Below are 18066 nucleotides of genomic sequence, written 5' to 3' on the forward strand. Positions count from 1 at the left end.
TGAAACTGTTGACTACATCTGAGAATAGGTTTGGATCTAGCCACCCCCAGGCTCCTCTTGGAAAGCAAGCACTTTGGAAAGCAAGGGGGTCCATTCTGAAACGCATGATTCAACAGGAAGGTCTCCTTGACGCTTGCATCTGATCCTGTTCTTCATGAAGTACGTAAGGGAGTAAAACTTTTCATTATTCATTTGTAATTGTCTTATTTATCATGAAACTATGTTAAGTCACTGTATCTTGCCTTGGTAAAACATATTACTACTTTCCTCTTAATGGAAGAAGGGCATCATTCCTCACCAGCGTCAACACTCTGCCGAGGACCAGTTCATGGCAAAGAGTAATAGGACTCCAGGCACTGCCTGCTCTTGCTGGCAGAAGGTCAGAGAAGGTAGAGTGATATGAAAGGCAGTGTGGAGCAGGAAGACAGAGGAGAGCTCCTTGCGGGAGCAATCTTCACAGCCTGTTGCATGGGAAATGTCGGGTTGTGGATTAATGCTACTGAAGAACTTGGAGGACTATCACTCATCCTATGCCATGACTGTGACTGGGATCACCCTCCCAACTTCTGCAGTATGGAGGAGGAGATATTTTGATTTGGAATTCACTGACACATGGTCAGAAGGACAGGGAGTCCTGCTACCTTCAGTCAGGGACAGTGCAGGAGGATGAATCTAGCAGATTCACACAGGTCTGTGTAGAGCTGTGATTCAGAGCAGTTCTGAGGGCCCAGTGGGTGGGATGTGGTCTGTAAGCACTGAAAAGGAAGAGATGTGGGAAGAGAAACACTGGTTCCTGCAGGGACAGCTCCAGGCAGCAGAGTCAAAGTGTGGGTAGAAACTACAAATTTCAGCACCTCTTCTCCACTCCCACGCAGCACAGCCCTCAGGCCTGTGGAGTCTAGCTCATGAGTTATTTCTTTGGTGGTCGCATGCCCAGAGGAGGAGAAACACAAGAGTGCCTTCATGTGTCTCTGTGTCCCCGCTTCCCTTAGCAGTAATGTCATGCCATTGCTCCATGTCTCCCCACCTGTCTGTGCTGCTCTTCTCCTTTCTCTTGGACTCACTGGTGAGGGGGATTCAGATGCAGTTCAGACAGGCACTTGTGGCACCTGCCATGCAGACCTGTCCTTGACAATGAGGTGTCCAAGTCCCGCTCTGATCTGTGGGGTTCCGGGTGATGAACTGTGGACTTAGAGGGACTGTCTGGGAATGAGCCACCTCTCTCTTTAGGACACCTCATCTGCTGGAGAATTTACCATTTGACTCTGAAGGGTCTTTGAAATTAGACACTGTGCAGAAAGCAAAGGTGGGGAGGGGTAATATCTGCTTTTGTGGGGAGGGCAGAGTTGTAAGAATAAGAAAGCACTGCTCAGAGAAGTCTGTCCTAGCTTGTCAATGTCTTTTTCTCCTCGGACAGTCCCCATGCCCAAAGGAAGCAAATGTCCAACAGAAAAGCTCCTTCAATGAGTTCCTCCTCCTGGCGTTCTCAGAAATGTGGGAACTGCAGATCTTGCACTTCTCGCTGTTCCTAGGCATCTACGTGGCTGCCTTCTTAGGGAATGGCCTCATCATCACAGCAATAGCCTGTGACCACCACCTCCACACCCCCATGTATTTCTTCCTTCTCAACCTCTCCTTCCTCCATCTTGGCATTACCTCCACCTCCATCCCCAAAGCCATATCCAATTCCCTGTGGGACACCAGGGCCGTTTCCTACTGGGAATGTGCTACCCAAATCTTTCTGCTCGCCTTTTTCACTTTGATTGAGTACTTTTTTTTTTCACCGTCATGGCCTACAACCGCTTTGTTGCCATTTGCAGACCCCTGCACTATGGGACCCTCCTGGACAGCAGAGTTTGTGTCAAAATGGCAGCAGCTTCCTGGGGCAGTGGTTTTCTCTGTGCTGTCCTGCACACTGCTAATACATTTTCAATACCACACTGCCGAAGGAATGCTCCGCACTAGTTCTTCTGTCAAATTCCTGAGATCCTCAAGCTCTCCTGCACAGGATCCTACAACAGGGGATCTGGAGCTATTGTGGTTAGTGCTTGGTTAGTCTTTGAGTGCTTCATTTTCATTGTAGTGTCCTACGTGCAGATCTGCAGAGCTGTGCTGAGGATCCCCTCTGAGCAGGTGCATGCTCAATAAGCCTCTGCCCGTGTGCTGTTTATGGAGTGGTCAAGTTGAGGGTTGGGTGGAAAAAAGCACATTAGGCTGATGGGGCGGGTGGGAGCACATGGTCACACAGAGCTGCCCCTTGGCAGTGCTGCCAGGTTTCCATGAGCTCCTTCCACCCCAGGAGCCTGGCAGAGGCCCTGCGGAGGGCATATTTTTTTTTCTTCCTCGTGCTCCCTCCTCCTGGGAAAGTGAGATAGATCTGTGGTCTCTCTCTGAATAGTGCAGAAAATCTTATTCCAATATTAGTCATTATTAGTCAATGAAGTTAGTTAAATGGTTATCTACAAGAGGTGGAAATGATGTCCCACTCTGGAAACAGCTATTCCCATCCCTAGAACCCCTAGACAGGGACAAGAAGGGAGCTCATTTTCTCAGGATTCATCACGTTTATCATGTAGGGGCCAGGTGAGGATTTTCCTTGGACATCTGCAGTTGTTCTAGAGGTGTACTGTTACTACTATAGCTCCACTCATTACAAAACTACAGTGCAAATAGCTTATGTAATTCCGTACAGACACTTGATACAGTGACATAAACATAGGTCCTCAGGGCCATGTGAAATGTCTGCTTTGTCCAGTACAACCGCATGTGTCTAGCAGCTACAGCATGGGACTTATGGGAAAGCCATTGCCTTCTTGGGTGGCTGCTGGGCAAGCACCCCAGGCATTCGAGGTTACCAACCTGTGCCCGAACAATTAAATTCTACCATTGTTTTTAGGCAAAGTCCATCCAACCTACAGCTAAGCATGCTGCTGGCAGTTCAACTGCAGACAGTTCAGCCTCACTGATGAGGAATGTACAATGGAGTGAATCCTCTCACATCACATTTCAGGGCACATAGGAGAGAAGAAGGTGACTGGTCCACATCATTTTCCCAGGGTAAATTGTGCCTCACCAGCCTGGTTGCCTTCTATGATTAAATAGCTGCATTTGTGGAGGGAGAAGAGCAAACATCTTTCATCCAGACTTTAGCAAAACGTTTGACATCATATCATCTCCCACCATATTTTTACAGGCAATTTAGGGATTTATAATCTAGAAGATTAGGCACTTCACCAAACTTCCACAGTTTCAGTACTTATCTATTTGATTTCTTTTTTCTTTTTTTTTAATTGGCAAGACTATGTGATGCACTACAGCAATTACTATCCTTATGTATAATATAGCTAGATCTATATAAACAGTATGCCATTCGAATACATATTCAACCAACACTCTGAATGGAGAAGATCTGAGGAATTACTCCACCCATGTTGCCATATTTCTCATATCTTCTTCTGCATCTATGTCCTTTCTTCTCTTGCTGCTTAGGCTGTCTTTATAGAGCTCTCCAGCATGTGAAGCACTGCATATAGGCCTTTTTACATCCATTTCAAAAATGACATGAGGTGAGGGCCTCTGTTCTCAGGAGGAGGAGATGCACATGGGACAATTACTAGTGCTGACATCATACATGCTGAAGCAATTTTCTCAGCACATCCTTGAGCTTCTTGTTCCCCAAGCTGTAGATGAGGGGGTTCACTGCTGGAGGCACCACCATGTAGAGAACAGCCACTCCCAGATCAAGGGATTGAGAGGAGATGGAGTGGGGCTTGAGGTAGGCAATCATGAGGGTGTTGAGAGAAAGGGAGATTACAGCTAGGTGAAGGAGGCACATGGAAAAGGCTTTGCGTCAACCCTGCTCAGAGGGCATCCTCAGCCCAGCAGTGAAGATCTGCACATAGGACAGGACACCAAAAACAAAACATCCAATTGCTAAACAAAGAATAAATACCATAATTGCCGCTCCCCGGAGATAGGAGTCTGAACAGGAGAGCTTGAGGAGCTGGACAACTTCACAGAAGAACTACTCCACAACATTACCTTAGCAGAGTGGTATCGAAAATGTGTTGGCAGTGTGCAGGAGAGCATTGAGGAAACCACTGTCCCAGGCAGCTGCTGCCATTTTGACACAAGCTCTGCTGCTCATGAGGGTCTCATAGTGCAGGAGTCTGCAGATGGCTGCAAAGTGGTCATAGGCCATGACAGTGAGAAGAGAACATTCTGCTGAAAGCAGCAAAAAGAGGAAGAAGACCTGGGCAGCACAGCCCAAGTAGGAAATGGCCCTAGTGTCCCACAGAGAACTGGCCATGGATTTGGGAACAGTGACAGAGATGGAGCCAATATCCAGGAAAGAGAGGTTGAGAAGGAAGAAGTATATGGGGGTGTAGAGGTGGTGGTCGTAGACTATGGCTGTGATGATGAGGACAAACAGGTAGATGCATAGATACACTGCAAAGTGCAAGAGCTGCAGCTCTCACGTGTCCACGAATAGGTGTCAGGTAGGGAATGTCATTGAAGGAGCTGATGTAGGACATTCGCTGTCTTGCAGCACTGAGGGGGACTGTCCAAGGAAGAAGAGATGTAGACAAGTTAGTACAGACTGCCATGAGCAGAACTTTCTCACCCTTTTTTCTTCCCCGCCCCCCTTCCCTGCAGTAAACTGTTTATCTCTCCCCATCTCAGCAAAACAGTCACTGAGCCCCTTGGATTGAGCTCCATTAGGTGCTGTGGTTGCTATGAGGACATAGAAATCACCTGGATTGCTCCTGCACTCAGAGTGAGGCACTGTGATTCCTAAGAGCCACCTAAAAGAACTCACCATGGTGTTAATGCAGAGTGAGGAGAGCCCTTTTCCATCTGCCTTGTTCACAGCTGGCCTCTGATTGCACCTCGGTGGTAAAAGAACTTTGTACATGTTACCCCAGAAAGAAATGAAACCACTGAGCACATAGGAATCGAGTACCAAAGTGCACATCAGCGAACTCTGCACCCTTCCTCAGATGATCTCAGGATCTGCAGAGTTGGTTTCTGAGCTGCATCTGAAGCCCACCCTGGCCAGACAGTCCCAGGGCAAGAACAGGAGCAGTATGGACAAGTGAGAAACACAGAGCAATACCATGATATTTCTGCTGAAGGAGGATGGGAGAGGGAGAGACATAGGGCACTGAGAAGTTTGAGATCTTTTTCAAATGTAAAATGGCCCTGCTCTGCCGGGGGTCTCTCCTTCCACCCAGAGCTTCTCCCTGCAGTCCCCAGGCTGGCTGAGTGTTGACCCTAGCAGACAGCAGAGTCACTGCCCCAGGAACGCAGCACCCTGGAGTGGCAGGGACACTCTGACAGGGTGGCAAGGAATCTCTGCTCTGAACACCTCCTGCTCTGCACCAGGGGAATGAGGAGAGCCATTCTGACAGATAATATTGGCCATGGGATGTGGTAGCTTTAGAGAACTCCTCAGGGTATCTCATGTCATTGCCTGGCAAGGGAGAGACTTACTGAAGATTTCTCCACCACGGAGCTCTCAGACATCCTCCCACCTCTGAACATCTTCTAACTTCTTTCTGTCTCACTTGTCTTGCTCATCTTGCTTGTCTCAAGCTGGCACCTGTAGGAAATGCCCAGAGCTCTGTTACTTTTTGCAGAGGAGCTGCTTGTGGACACACTGCTGCCAGGTTGCCATGAGCTCCACCCCAGGAGCCTGGCCATGCTTGGAAGAGTGGCGCAGCTGGAGGCATGACTTGATTTGTCCTTTTGCTCATTACTCCTCCTCCTGGGAAATAGTCATTGAAGCAGACTAATTATCTATGGTCTCCCTCTGAAGAACAAAGACAGACTGAAGCCAGCATTAGAAATTGTCTCATCAGACGATGGTTATCTAGGAAAGGTGGAACTGTCCCACTCTGGGAGGCCCTGTTCCCACCTCTTAACTATGTAGCAAGTTTTGATGGGGTCAAGGTGTGAGTTCATTTCCCCATCCTTCAGGTGAATCAACCCAAGAGAGCATCTCATGCCAGGTTTCAAAGCCCTGTGGTGGAATGGAATTCAGACCCCTCTGCAAACTCACAAGTAGTTGCATTCCTCTTGCCAAAGCTGATGTGTATATAACAGATATCTAAATGTGATTCCCTTGTCTAAGGTCTCATTATAGTCACTGGAGATGGAAGGTCAGTTGCGCACATGCAAACACAGAATTACATAACGAATCACAGAATGGTTGAGGTTGGAAGGGACTTCTGGAGATCACCTTGTCCAACCTCTATGCTCAAACAGGGTCACCTAGAACATATTGCCCAGGAGTGCATCCAGGTGCCTTTTGAATATCCTCAAGGAAGGGAGACACCACACCTGGATACCTGTTCCAGTATGTTGTTACTCTCACAAGAAAGACATTTTTCCTCATGTTCTGTTGGAATTTTCCCGTATTTTGGTTTTTCCCATTGCTTCTCATCTTACCACTACACACCACTGAAAATAGTCTGGTCCCATCCTCTAGACACCTCCCTTAAATCTTTGTATATTCTGGCAAGTTCCCCTCTCAGTCTTCTCTTCTCCAGGCTGTACAGTTCCAGCTCTCCCAACCTTTCCTCATAGGAGAGATGCTCCAGTCCCTTCAACATCTTCATAGCCCTACTCCAGCAGCCCCATCTCTCTCATATCCAAGAGAATCCAGAACTGGATGCAGTATTTCAGATGTGGCCTCGGCAAGATTGAGTAGTGCAGGAGGGTCCCTCTACTTGCTGGCAACACTCTTCCTAATGCACATCTAGATATCGTTAGCCTTCTTGGCCACAAGAGCACTTTGCTGGTTCATGTGTCCTAGCTTGCTGCCTGACAGCCTCTAGGGACGTTTGAGAGTGCCAATCTATAGAGACCATCTAGAAGAACTAACCCATGTGACAACAACCAATACAATTGGAGTGCTTCCTGGGACACTTACTTGGCAATGTGCTCATCTTTTCCCTCTGAGGGGTCCTACTCCAGGCAGAGGCCTGGAGAAGGGCAGTGGCCAGCACATCAAGGCAAGTTGCTACTGCCTCAGGCTCACAGATGGCAAGGCCACATTTTGAGTACTGATCCTAGTCATGGGCCCTCCAGACCAGGAGGGATGAGAGAAACTTTGGAGGATCCAGCAGAAAATGGTAAGGTGCTGACTGCAAAGCTCCTATGAAGAAGTGTTGGGGCATCAGGAAATTTTTAGTCTGGCAAAAAGGAGACTGAAAACACTGCATCAGAAGGTGCTAAGAGACGTGTCCAACATTCTTTCAAGGCATCTCTCATCTATGTCTGTTTTCTTTATAATGCTTGGAGATTAGAGGAGAACAGAGATGATGGGAGAAAAGTCAATTTTGCGCCCACCTGCAAAAATGTCCATAAGGATGATCTAGGGAACTATAAGTCAATTAAGCACAGTGTGGTGCTTGGGAAATTCTTGGAGTCTTCCTGGAAGATATTTCTGGGCAAATAAAGGAGGCACAGTCAGAGTGGAGTGACGAAGATTACGTCCTACCTACCTGGCTGACCTGCCTGCCTTCCTGCCTGCCTAATCTGTGTGTCTTTTATGACACAAACACTAGACATGTGGTGGAGAACAAGCACTGTAAGTCATTTTTTTGTGTGTGAGAAGTGAAGAAGTGTTTGACATGATGCCCAACAACCATCTAGTATCCACAGATATTATGATCTGGATGGCTGGAAAACCAAATGCATAAAAAGAAAACAAAAACAGTGGAATGACTAAGCTCAGAGAATAGTGGTACCTGGGTTGTAATCAACAGGGGAACTGTGATTGCGGCATACCTCAGGGATATGTCCTAGGACATGAGCTTTTTTTTCTCATCTTCAGCAAAAAATTTTATCATATGAGAGGTGACGGAGTTCTTGCTTATCATGTTGGCAAATGTTCTTATGCAGAGGGGACCATAGGTAAGTTCGAGGGAGTAGATGCTATCCAGAGGGACCTTGACAGGCTGGAGGAATGGGCCAACATAAACCATATGAGTTCAAACAGGAACAAATGCAAACTCCTGCCCTTGGAAGGAACAGCCCCTTGCTGTGATCCAGGCTATGGATACCTGTCTGGGAGCAGATCTGTGAGGAAGGCCCAATGGAAGATCCTGATGGACCTAAAGTGAGCATGTGCCCTGGCAACAGTGCCATGTGCTCTGGCACAGGTGTGCCCTGGTGACAAGGAAGACCAAGTGATCATCCCTCTCTGTCTGCACTCATTAGACTACATCTGCAATTCTACCTCCAGTTTTGCCAGCCTCAGTCTGGGAAAGACATGGAGAAACAGGAGGGAGTTCATTGAATATTCACCAAAGTGTTCAGGGATTTTGAGCCTGGGAAGAGAGGCAGAGGGAATGGCACTTATTCAGTGTGGAGAAAGGAAGATTCAGGTGAATCTCAGAGTAGCCTTTCAATACCAACAGGGCCTTTTTGAGAAGACAAAGAAAAGACTTTCACAGTGGTGCATGGTGGGAGGAGGAATGGCAACGGACATAAATGGCAACAAGAAAGCTCTCAAGAGGTAGTGCAGAGAGGCTGTGCGGTCTTCATCCTTCATGGACAAGGCTTGATGAGGCCCTTGAACAATTTCTCCCTGTCTTTGAGCAGGAACACTTGGATCTCTTCCCTGCCTTTGATCCATCACTGCAACATCCCAGCATAAGCTTTGTTCAGTCCCACAATACCTATAAAACATCCCCAACACATTCTACACAGTCCCACATACCTGCTTCAATATCCCACAAGGAATTTGCTCTTTCGTAGGAAGTCTCAGATAATTTTATGCGGTTGTCACTTGTTGCACAGTAGTTCTTGACCCTCTGCAAGGCTACAGTAGGAAGGGTAATAACCTCAATGCCCATCGATCAGTGATCCAAGAGCTCTGGTCTCTGTTATCTACTGCTCTACATGCTGTAGGGTCGAGTTGCTGTTACTCATGCTAACCAGGACCCTGCCGGAATTCAGTCAAGGAAAAGGCAGAGTCCTTCACCTGGGGTGGCAGAAACCCAACAGTCGCTGCAAAACATAGAGTGGGGACTGATTAGTGAGAAACATGATCCTCCTTGTCGTGGTGTTGCCATTTTGTAATGTTCATGGATTAATCTTCACTCATGACTTGCAAGAAAAATATGTTGTTTTGGAACAATAATCAAGCCCAGGATTCATTTATTCATTTCCAATAAAAAATATGAGGTTTTCATTCTGTCTGAAAGATTTTTTAGCTACTTAATCACTCCCTCCCAAAAGTACAGAAAACAGGTGTCTCCTGGTGCCCTGAGTGACTGGATCTGGACCCAGGTCACACCACGGAGCACTGCCCCTTGAACATCTCTGCAGTTTTTGGGTTAGGAGGAGACTCTCACTGTAGGTGCTGCTCCAATGCTCTTGCCCTCCCAGGGGAGTGTGGAAGAGCAGGAAGAGCTGCTGATCCTAGTCAGGGAGCTGAGCGCAACCCCTCTCCTGGGCACCAGGCCTTCCCCCTGAACCATTCTGCCCACCAGCACCCAGCAGTGGACCAAGGGCAGCATCCTCTTCCTTGGGGCTGGGGACGTAGCTGGACTCAGGGAAGTTCGCTGCAGCAAGGGTGACTCTCCTGATGCCAGAGCTGCCCAGGAGAGCCCCAGGCAGGACTCTCTGTGCCAGAGGGAGAGATCCTGCTTGCCTGTGAATAGAAAGGTTGGTGGTTCAAGCCCAGACACAGATGGTGAATCCTTGCTAGGATGCCTGGGAGATTGTGCTGCCTGGCACCCTGGCTTTTGCTCATGGTCAACAGCAACTAGTGGAGAAAAAATACAAGCTGTCGTAGGCCTGTGGCTCTGAATCAGGCCGGTGAATTGCTCAGGGAAGGACCCATCTCCTGAACCAGGGCTGCTGTGAATGGAGGCATCATCGCTGGTGGGGCAGGTGCCACTGACCTTCCCCTTCACACCTGTGTGTGCAGAGATAGGTCTTGGCAAGGGCTGTTACGCTGTGAGGAGACAAGGACAGAGATGGACAGTGTTAGGAGCAGCACGAAGCACAAGACACACGTGAATAAAATAGAATCACAGTTGAGTGCTGTCCATTCTGCCCTGTGTCATCGTCCAAGGAAGAGGTGAAAGGGAATCATGAACAGCCACACATTAATTGCAAATGCTTTCTCAAAGCATCTCATGGTCGTGTTTTCACCAGCCCCTTTATGAGCTGGGCACCTCCCTGCGCCTCCCATGCTCACCAGGAAGGCTTTCTTTTTCAGCAATTGAATAGAGAAACCATAGGGAAAAGGGAAAATTCTCCTCCCCACACCAGGGGAAAGTATGGAGCGCTGCTGTATTCTGTGCTGCCTACAAAAATTCAGAACACGTTGGTGTCAGATGACTCCCTGCTGGGCAGCCCTGATGTTCAAAGGCTAAACGGGGAGGCCAGAACCACCTGCTATAGTTTGCTTTGCCTTGCACAAAGTTGAAAACCTGATATACAAACTGATATACAGTATCATGGCAATGACGTGGGCAAGAGGCTGCAACAATGAACTGCTAATGATTTCTGCTCCGTGCACACGGGCCCAAGCTCCATCCTCATCAAAGATGCTCCTGTTTCCAGCTCAAGACCAGACTGAAAGTGTTGTTTTCAAGCCGTTCTAGTCTCGCAGTCATTGTTCCTACAGTCAAACTTTATAAAGCTGATCCTTAAAAGGGGCAAGACAATAACCTTGCTTGGGTAAACATCTCCTTCCTCTGCCCACTCCTCTCACTCATCTCAGTCACACCAAACGCCAGACTTCTATGGAGGTCCATCCCTGGGGAGCCGCCTCTGAGACAGCAGATCTGCTGGTGGCTGGGACATGTATGCTGCTATGGGACACCCTTTCTGGAGCATGTGGCATGACCAGAAAAGCTGGAGAGCAGCACGGAAGATGCAGGTTCCCTGTTGAACCTGAGCTGAGCTGACCTGAGTTGTTCCGTTCCCTTTGTTGATGGGAAGCCCACAAACTGGAATAGTGTGTGTCAGTGCCAGGTCATTGTGTCTGTTCATCTCATTACTGAATGGAAAGAAGGGAGGGTACAGTCCTATGGGGCAGTGCAAGAGTCTCCACGCTGAGTCTCCAGTCCAGTGACTGTGGGGATCTGGGATCAATTCAAACATGAACCTCATGTGCAGACGTTCTGCCAGAGACCCCTGTGCCAGAGTGAGTCCTTCATGTGCCACAACATCGGAGTAGAGGATAATGCTCTCTGTCGAGTCTGTGCCTTTTCCTTGGACTGACTATCCTTGGACTATTCTTGCTGTTGGAGGGAGCGTCAGACTGCAGACATAGTGGGAATTCCTGGGTCGCAGCCATAGCAGAGCTCCTGATGGGTGAGAGGGGTTCAGCAGGAGCTGGCCAGAGGACCTGAGGGGCTTGTGGAGCTGCAGGAGCAGGGTTTCTCCCTCTGTGCAGGGATGGGGCCTGTAAGTTGCTGCAGCTGGGCTGGCCACAGCAGCCTGATGGGTGTGATGTTTTGGTAAGAAAACAGGGTGTGATCCAGACAAGCCTGTGTGCAATGAAACCCTCCTCTGGGAGGTTTGGGGGTTTCACACAGCACGCCAAGTTACCTGAAACATCCTTGTTTTGCTTGTCCTCTCAGCATCAGGCTTCTTGGCCTCACTTGAGGTTCCCCAGGACCAGACAGCCAAGTCATTGGCCTTTAAGAACACGATGACCTCACATGCACCACAAGCCCCATTCCTCCTCTTACAGGTGCTTCTGGAGAACAAGTCTGAGGAAATACTGGTGTTCATTCAAATGTCCCAAAAGTGTGCTTCTTTCTTACAAAAGTGTGCTTCTCTCTCATTCTCTCTCAGTTGCCTTCCTTGTCTCTTCAAGAAATGACAAGGGAAAGAGAAATTGTCCCAGGTGTTCAGATTGGAGGAAAGACAGAAGTCCCTTCCCTCATTACTCTGAAGTGATATTCCACCTGGAGGGCCACAGAAAAGAAATAACAAAGATTATGACTGGCTTTCCAGTGCACGAAGATCACTTCTCATCCTCTCTCTTCTGTCCCTTCACTTGAGCCTTCTTTACAGCTGTCTTATGCTCCTAAAGTAATCCTAGCAGGTCAGCATGTCTGCAAATTGTGTTTTTGACGTGACTGAAGAGCTGAGCTAAACCAAAACTGTGCATCCCCCTATACCTGAGAGGCCTAGCAGGTATCTTCCCCCAAGAACCAAAGAGGGCCTTCTGATGTCTTTCTTGGGAACACAATAGTGACAAATGCATTGCAAAACTAGAGCATGACATTTTACAGCAAAGCCATGACAAGGTCGGCCAATAGCCAAATGAATCCGCAGGAAGGGATCACTCCCTGCCCACAGAAGTGTCCTTTCCCACAAATCCACACCACATAAGGAGGATCTCAGCCAGTAGCACATGCCTCTCCTGGCCACCTCACAACTCTTTTCACCAGTTTCTCAACTGGGAGCATGAGTACACTGCCCTTCCTCCTGGCCTTCTTTGCCTTCTGCGCAGATCTCACTTGGATGGCTGGAAGTTCACTGACAACAGACATTATGGGGAGATGCTGTGAGCACAATCAGATTTTGATCTAGATCCTGTCCTCACAAGATTCTGCAGCACAAGATAGTTCTGTTAGCTGTTGCCATGAATGATGTGGGCTCAACTGACTATGTTCACATGAACAGAGAGTGAGATCACCCCCAGCTGAAATGCCCAGCACTGCAAGATGTGCCCACAGAAATGCTCTGTATGCCTGGGTACTGGCTCTCTCTTGACGCAGCATGAGAGAAGCAGGGTTATTTACAAAGGCAGCCTCTAACACACATGCAAATATATTGAACACTGCCTGACAGTCCCAGCTACTGTCTGTTAGGAAATGGAAAATGACTGTTCTGGAGACCCAGAGTCCAAGAGGGAGAGGGTGCTAAGGCCCATAAAGGTATTCCTGTCATTGAGGGATCAGGAGACCTGGTCATATGGGAACAAAAAAACTCAGAACTGCTTTGAACCTGTTTTGCTGAGGATGCATCTCACCCACATAAGCACATGGTTGCAGGGTTGCCCTCATCCATTCCTCCAAGTGACTCACCTGCCATGGGTTGCTTTCCTTTAAAGTTTCTTGCCCTGTTCTTTCTATATATTCTTAGCAGAAAGTGTGGGTGCTGGGTCACTTTTTCTGGAGAGGAGGTGGTTCGCAGGAAGATTTCTTGCAGGCAGAAGAAAAGAAAACCCTTCGGGACAGCATTGCAGAGGCCTCTTGAAAAGGAAGGCTATGCAGTTCTTCTCAGCCTGAGGTCAAATGGTGAGGCATCAGGCTGATTACTTTGAAGCTTTGTTTCCTGGCTGGGCTTTGGCCATTCTGGGCACTGCCTTCTCTCTGACTTGTGGTTTCTACTTTACAGCATCATTTCTTGTGGTAGTGCTTTTCTCACTGTCTGTCATTTTTGGAAAAAGGAGACTTGCTGGGGTGTACAGGTGGCCTAACAGAGTCTCTCTGAGGGCGATAATTTCAGGCAAGGCAGCAGATCCTTGGATCTGCCTAGTGATTTCACATGCCTAGAGTTCCTCTGTTAATGCAGGCAAAACCAATGAGTTATTTTGGGGATGTTTATGAGGCATTTTTAGGAGGCCAGGGCATGGAAGTGAGGGAAAGCTGAACTTGCAGGTATTAATACAGGTGAGAGTGTTGTGCTGCACTGATGTCTTGTTCCCTCAGGACCCGCTTGAGATTTGCCCTATTGGGGGTGCAGCGTCACCTCCAATGCCTTCTGCTACTTGAGACATCACACCGTCACTTGGGCTCCGATGGCTACCCAGGAGCATAGAAGGAGAAGGCACAAACCCCCCACCAAGAACCAGCAGTTCCATTACCTTTCTGGCCAGTGCTGGCCTCTGCTCTCCTCTTCCTGCCTGGGCCCCAGGTGGTTTTCTAGGTCTACTCTCAAGCTTATACCTGGAAAGATGCAAAGGCATCACTCTAAAGGCAGGGTGGGGGGGCACCCCGCTTCCTTTGCCCTCTGTGTGAATATAAGGGGACAAAGGGGCATTTGGGAGGTGCTAGGAAGTCCCTCTTTTCAAAGCACAATAGGCAGAATAGGCCAGATGCTAGAGGAGTGCGTCATTAAGCTGAGAGACATCAGGAAAAGCTCCAGCGCTTGGAGGGCCATGACTTTTCTCCTCTGACTCTTGCAGTGCTTCCTTGTGCTTCCTGTGAAAATGCCAAACCAATTTTAACCCAAATCCCCTGTGTGCTCTTGGGATGATCGCCCAACTGCTGTTCATGCTCATGTTAAGGGAGAACACTTTAGTCCGCTTTCCTACAGCTTTCCAGCATCCTTTCTAATTCCTGTCTCACCCTCGGGAACACTTGCCAGCCTTTCCTCGATCATGGCTGTGCATGAGTAGAAAAGAACCTGTATCTCCCAGACATGTAATGGAACAAAACACTGAGCAGCATGGGAGCCAGGATAAAGTTCTCCAAAACCCCACTGGGCACAGGCTTCCCTGTGGCCTACATAGGTCTCCCCACCAAAAAAAAAAAAAAAAAAAATCATGCAAGAAAACACATTCAGGACACATTTGAGTCAAGCACGTTTCACAGAAGACATGCAAATGTCCCAAGGCAGTCACTAACTGGAACCTGTACTTTGATGCATATTGGAAAGCATTGCTCGTAAATGACTTTTTAAGTGGCCTTCACAAGGACTGGCAACACAAGCTTACAAAACATGTCATGAGCAGCTGCTTGCTTGGCGAGCCAGGGGAGGTGAGTCCAGCCACCCCCACCCCCTCTAACATTTAAGGATCGGCTGGAATGCAAGGGGATTCATCTCTTACCAAATTCCCACCCCTCCACCCTCCTGCCCGCCCCCCACCCCCGCCCCCGCCCCCGCTCCATCAAGCTGCAGCAATCCTCACTGAAGATGAGAAGGGACAGGAGGAAAGACAGTACTGCAGCCCTGCCCCCAGTTGAGACACTGGAGAATAGAATTGACGATATCCTCCTTATGTCCTATGGATTTGTGGGAAAACAGAGTTCTCTAGGCAGTGAATGTGAACGATCCCTTCCTGAGGGTTCATTTGACCGCTGATGAACCTTAGCATGGCTTTGTGATAAAGGGTGCAGGTCATGCTCTAGTTTCACAATGCAATTTTAACTACTGTGTTCTCAGGAAACACATCAGAAGGCCCTCTTTGGTACTAGTGGGAAACGATCTCCTAGGTCTTTCAAGGATATGGAAAGCCACAGTTCTGGTTTACCTCAGCTCACCAGTTGTTAGATCAAAAACAAGATTGACAGATGTGCTGACCTGCTGCTATTAGCTTAGGGGTATAAGAGAGCTGTGAGGAAAGCTCAAGTGAAAGGGCAGAAAGGAAGGTGAGAAGTGATCTTCATGCACTAGAAAAGAACAGATACCAGTCCTAATCTTTGTTGTTTCTCTTCTGTGGCCCCACAGGTCCAGAAATACCACTTCAGAATTAAAGACAAATTTCCCTTTCCTTTGCCTTTTGTTGAAGTGACAAGGAAGGAAACTGAAAGAGAACGGGAGAGAAGTGTACTTTTGGGAAAATGATTTGAATAAACACAGTATTTCCTGAGACATATTTTCCAGAAGCGTCTGTTAGGGATTGACCTGCTGGAACGTAGCTCTGTGTAGAGGGATCTGGGAGTCCTAGTGGACAACAAGTTGACCATGAGGAATAATGTGCCCCGTGGCCAAGCTGGTCAAGGGGATCCTGGCCTGCATCAGGAGGGGTGTTGCTGGCAGGTCGAGGGAGGTGGTCCTCCCCCTCTACTCAGCTCTGGTGAGGCCACTTGGAGTATTGGGTGCAGTTCTGGGCTCCCCAGTACAAGATGGATGTGGAGCTTCTAGAGGGGGCCAGCATAGAGCAATGAAGATGAGTAAGGGACTGAAACATCTATCATATGAGGAAAGACTGTATGAGCTGCACCTGTCTAGCCTGGAGAAGAGCAGACTGAGAGGGGATCTTATCAGTATGTACAAAGACCTGAGGGGAGAATGTAAAGAGGATGGGGCCAAACTCTTCTTGGTGGCGGCCAGTGACAGAACGAGGGGTAATGGGAGGAAGCCCATTGGGAGGGAAACACAGGAAGTTTCATCTCCAGGTGAGGAAGAACTTCTTTCCTGTGAGGGTGACAGAGCCCTGGGACAGACTGCCTAGAGAGGCTGTGGAGTCTCCTTCTTTGGAGATACTCAAAACCTGCCCAGATGTGGACCTATGCCATGTGCTCTAGATGTCCCTGCTTAGCCGGGGGGTTGTATTAGATGATATCTAGAAGTCTCTTCCAACCTGTTCTGTGATTCTGTTGTCTGTAAGAGGCAAGGAACCATCAGAAATGGAGCTTCTGGTCCACATGAAGTCACAGTGTTCTTAAAGGCCCACACTGTCCATCTCTGTACTTTTTTCATCCCAGTGTAACGCCCTTTTAACAGACCTATCTTTGCCTACAGAAGTGTGAATGGGAAGGACCACCTCCCCAACGGAACACACGATGATGCCTCATTCATAGCAACTCTCTTGCTTCAGCTCTGCTCTGCAGTGGCTGAGTGGGCTGTGAGGAGACAAGGGCTCTACCCATGGGCTGCAGAGCGCTTAGTCCTGCTGTACAGTGGTGGGAAGGAGGGAATGGGCTAGCTCTGCTATACAGAATTTCTGTCAGGTGAAATGCACTGCTCATTTGGAAGGCCTTTTCAGCATCTTAATCTTCAGTTCAATGAGGTTTTGAAGAACAGAGTAACAGAGTTTTAGGGATTTATAGACGTGTATACATATATTTACATATATGTGTGTTTGTGTATATATATATTCATACACACACACACAAAAACATTCATATACACTCTTTTTTCTTGTGGATATAAATGTTTCTGTTGAGACGAAAGGATTCCCTGGTCCTTGGTGCAGAGTGAGGACAGCTAGTCTGTCTATTAGCTTTGTCCCAGCTATCTGGTGCTTCCAGCTCTTTCCACTGGAACATGATCACACTTATCACACACCTGAAAAAGAAATCAACCACTGCTGAATACAGAGGAATTTAGCTTGGAAGTGGAGATCTTCAAGCTTCCCTCCCTTTCTCAGAGCCCCCAGGGAAGGTGTGCACACTGCCCTTCTAGCCAAGGATGCACAAGGTCTTTTCAGCTGCCCATATGTGTGTGTGTGTGGGGGTTTCATCAGAGGAAAGTGTCTGTATGAGGAGGACTGGCCATGACTTGCCCAAATCCATCCTGCCCTGACAATTCTCTTAGTTCCTCTCATTCTCTGTCCTTCGTTGCTGCCTGGAGCTGTCCCTGCCCAGAGCCATTCGTCTGTCCCAACACCTTTTTCCTGCCAGCACTCACAGAGATGCTTTGATATTATGACTGCATTCCCTTTCTGTCTTCTCTCATCTCATGTCACCAGCAGCAGGCAGTGCCTGGAGCTCTGCTGCTGTTTACATAGGAGCTTCTCCTGGACAGAGCTGTTTCTAGGTTGCGCTGCCAGGTTGCCATGAGCTCACCGTATCCCAAGAGCCTTGCCCCACTTGGAAACAGTGGCACATCTCAACATATGACTTGATTTCTCCTTTGTATTCTCTCCTCCTGGCTGATGCTCACTGAGCAGACTAGAATAATCGTGTAGATATCTGCATTAAAACAGCTAATACAATTCCATGCAGACACTTGATTCAGTGACAGAAAAATAGCCCAGCAACATCATGTCACACTCTTGGCATTCCAGTCTTTTTTAGTAGACAGAGCATGGGATCTACAGCAGGAGTGGATGCTGGGCAATTTCCTTTGAGAGTCCAGTACTCTCTGAGCAGGTTCTTCCTGATATTCCATACAGAGGGTGCAAGGTTTAATAGAGCAAGTTTATTCAGAAGATAGCTGATGTTACAAGGGATTTTGATTTAGCAGGGTGATTCTGCAATGTATAGAAATCAAAAATGCACTTACACCGTTCAGTTGCAATACTAATGTGATTACTGTTATCAGTATCTATAGTATGGTCGCGTTCATGATGCTGGGCATCCCCAGTTGCCAGAAAAGAACACATGGGAATACAAGCCCATTGCTCTCTGCAAA

At 48.1% G+C, this 18066-nt stretch overlaps 1 protein-coding gene and 1 pseudogene across 1 annotated transcript in view; both read right to left on the reverse strand.

Annotated features, from left to right (window-relative positions):
- Positions 1-8864, reverse strand: part of LOC148594873 (syncytin-A-like) — a 41641-nt gene extending 32777 nt beyond the window's left edge. Inside the window, exon 1 of the mRNA XM_088523480.1 lies at positions 8729-8864. Coding sequence (XP_088379606.1) covers positions 8729-8864 — 136 coding nt within the window. The remainder of the gene's footprint in view (positions 1-8728) is intronic.
- LOC104581145 (coiled-coil domain-containing protein 81-like) overlaps positions 1-18066 on the reverse strand; it is a 272002-nt pseudogene that overhangs the window by 84917 nt on the left and 169019 nt on the right.

This window comes from Tinamus guttatus, unplaced genomic scaffold, assembly GCF_059628265.1.
Source record: "Tinamus guttatus ecotype Peru unplaced genomic scaffold, ASM5962826v1 Tinamus_guttatus_pri_ptg000190l, whole genome shotgun sequence".
Taxonomy (NCBI): domain Eukaryota; kingdom Metazoa; phylum Chordata; class Aves; order Tinamiformes; family Tinamidae; genus Tinamus; species Tinamus guttatus.